The sequence below is a fragment of the Bison bison genome, unplaced genomic scaffold (genome assembly GCF_000754665.1).
Source record: "Bison bison bison isolate TAMUID 2011002044 unplaced genomic scaffold, Bison_UMD1.0 scf7180017862629, whole genome shotgun sequence".
NCBI classification, from domain to species: Eukaryota; Metazoa; Chordata; class Mammalia; order Artiodactyla; family Bovidae; genus Bison; species Bison bison.
The window spans coordinates 946-1815 of NW_011493201.1; the positions used below are offsets into that span (position 1 = coordinate 946).

General features: G+C 43.9%; 1 protein-coding gene across 1 annotated transcript in view; it reads left to right on the forward strand.

Moving 5' to 3' along the window:
- Positions 1–362: 362 nt before the first annotated feature.
- The window catches only part of LOC104983433 (obg-like ATPase 1), a 1550-nt gene continuing 1042 nt past the window's right edge, over positions 363–870 (forward strand). Inside the window, exon 1 of the mRNA XM_010832873.1 lies at positions 363–869. Coding sequence (XP_010831175.1) covers positions 385–869 — 485 coding nt within the window. The 5' untranslated portion in view covers positions 363–384. The remainder of the gene's footprint in view (position 870) is intronic.

The following is an 870-nucleotide window of genomic DNA, read 5'->3' on the forward strand; positions in this document are numbered from 1 at the left end:
TTTATCAGTATTTCCAAAGAATCAGTTGAGTTCTTGGTTTTATGCTTTTTTACTTCTTCTGCATTGTGATGTATTAATTATTATGTTACCTATGTAAAAGGCCTTCCTTTTTCTGTGCTCCAGTCAGAATTCCCAACCAAGCCAACATGATTGAAGGCAGAAGGGGAGGTAAGAACAGAGTGTTAACTGCTGTACAAGTATAAAGCAGGGCTGTCTCTAGTAAACAGTGGCATCCATACTAGAGTTTATTTTTCTGGGCTCCAAAATCACTGCAGGCTGGGTGGCCGGCACGGGGCGAGGGCAGCTGGTAGCGTGGAGCATGTGGATGAATGAGGCGTTGTTGGACTAGGCCGCGCCCCGCGAGAGCGGCCCACGCCTCACTCGATGCCCCCCAAAAAGGGAGGTGATGGAATTAAACCACCCCCAATCATTGGAAGATTTGGAACCTCCTTGAAAATTGGTATTGTTGGATTACCAAATGTTGGGAAATCTACCTTCTTCAATGTACTAACCAATAGTCAAGCTTCAGCAGAAAACTTCCCATTCTGCACTATTGATCCGAATGAGAGCAGAGTACCTGTGCCTGATGAAAGATTTGACTTTCTTTGCCAGTACCACAAACCAGCAAGCAAAATTCCTGCTTTTCTAAATGTAGTGGATATTGCTGGCCTTGTGAAAGGAGCTCACAATGGGCAAGGCCTGGGGAATGCCTTTTTATCTCATATTAGTGCCTGTGATGGAATCTTTCATTTAACACGTGCTTTTGAAGATGATGATATCACACATGTTGAAGGAAGTGTAGATCCTGTTCGAGATATAGAAATAATACATGAAGAGCTTCAGCTTAAAGATGAGGAAATGGTTGGGCCC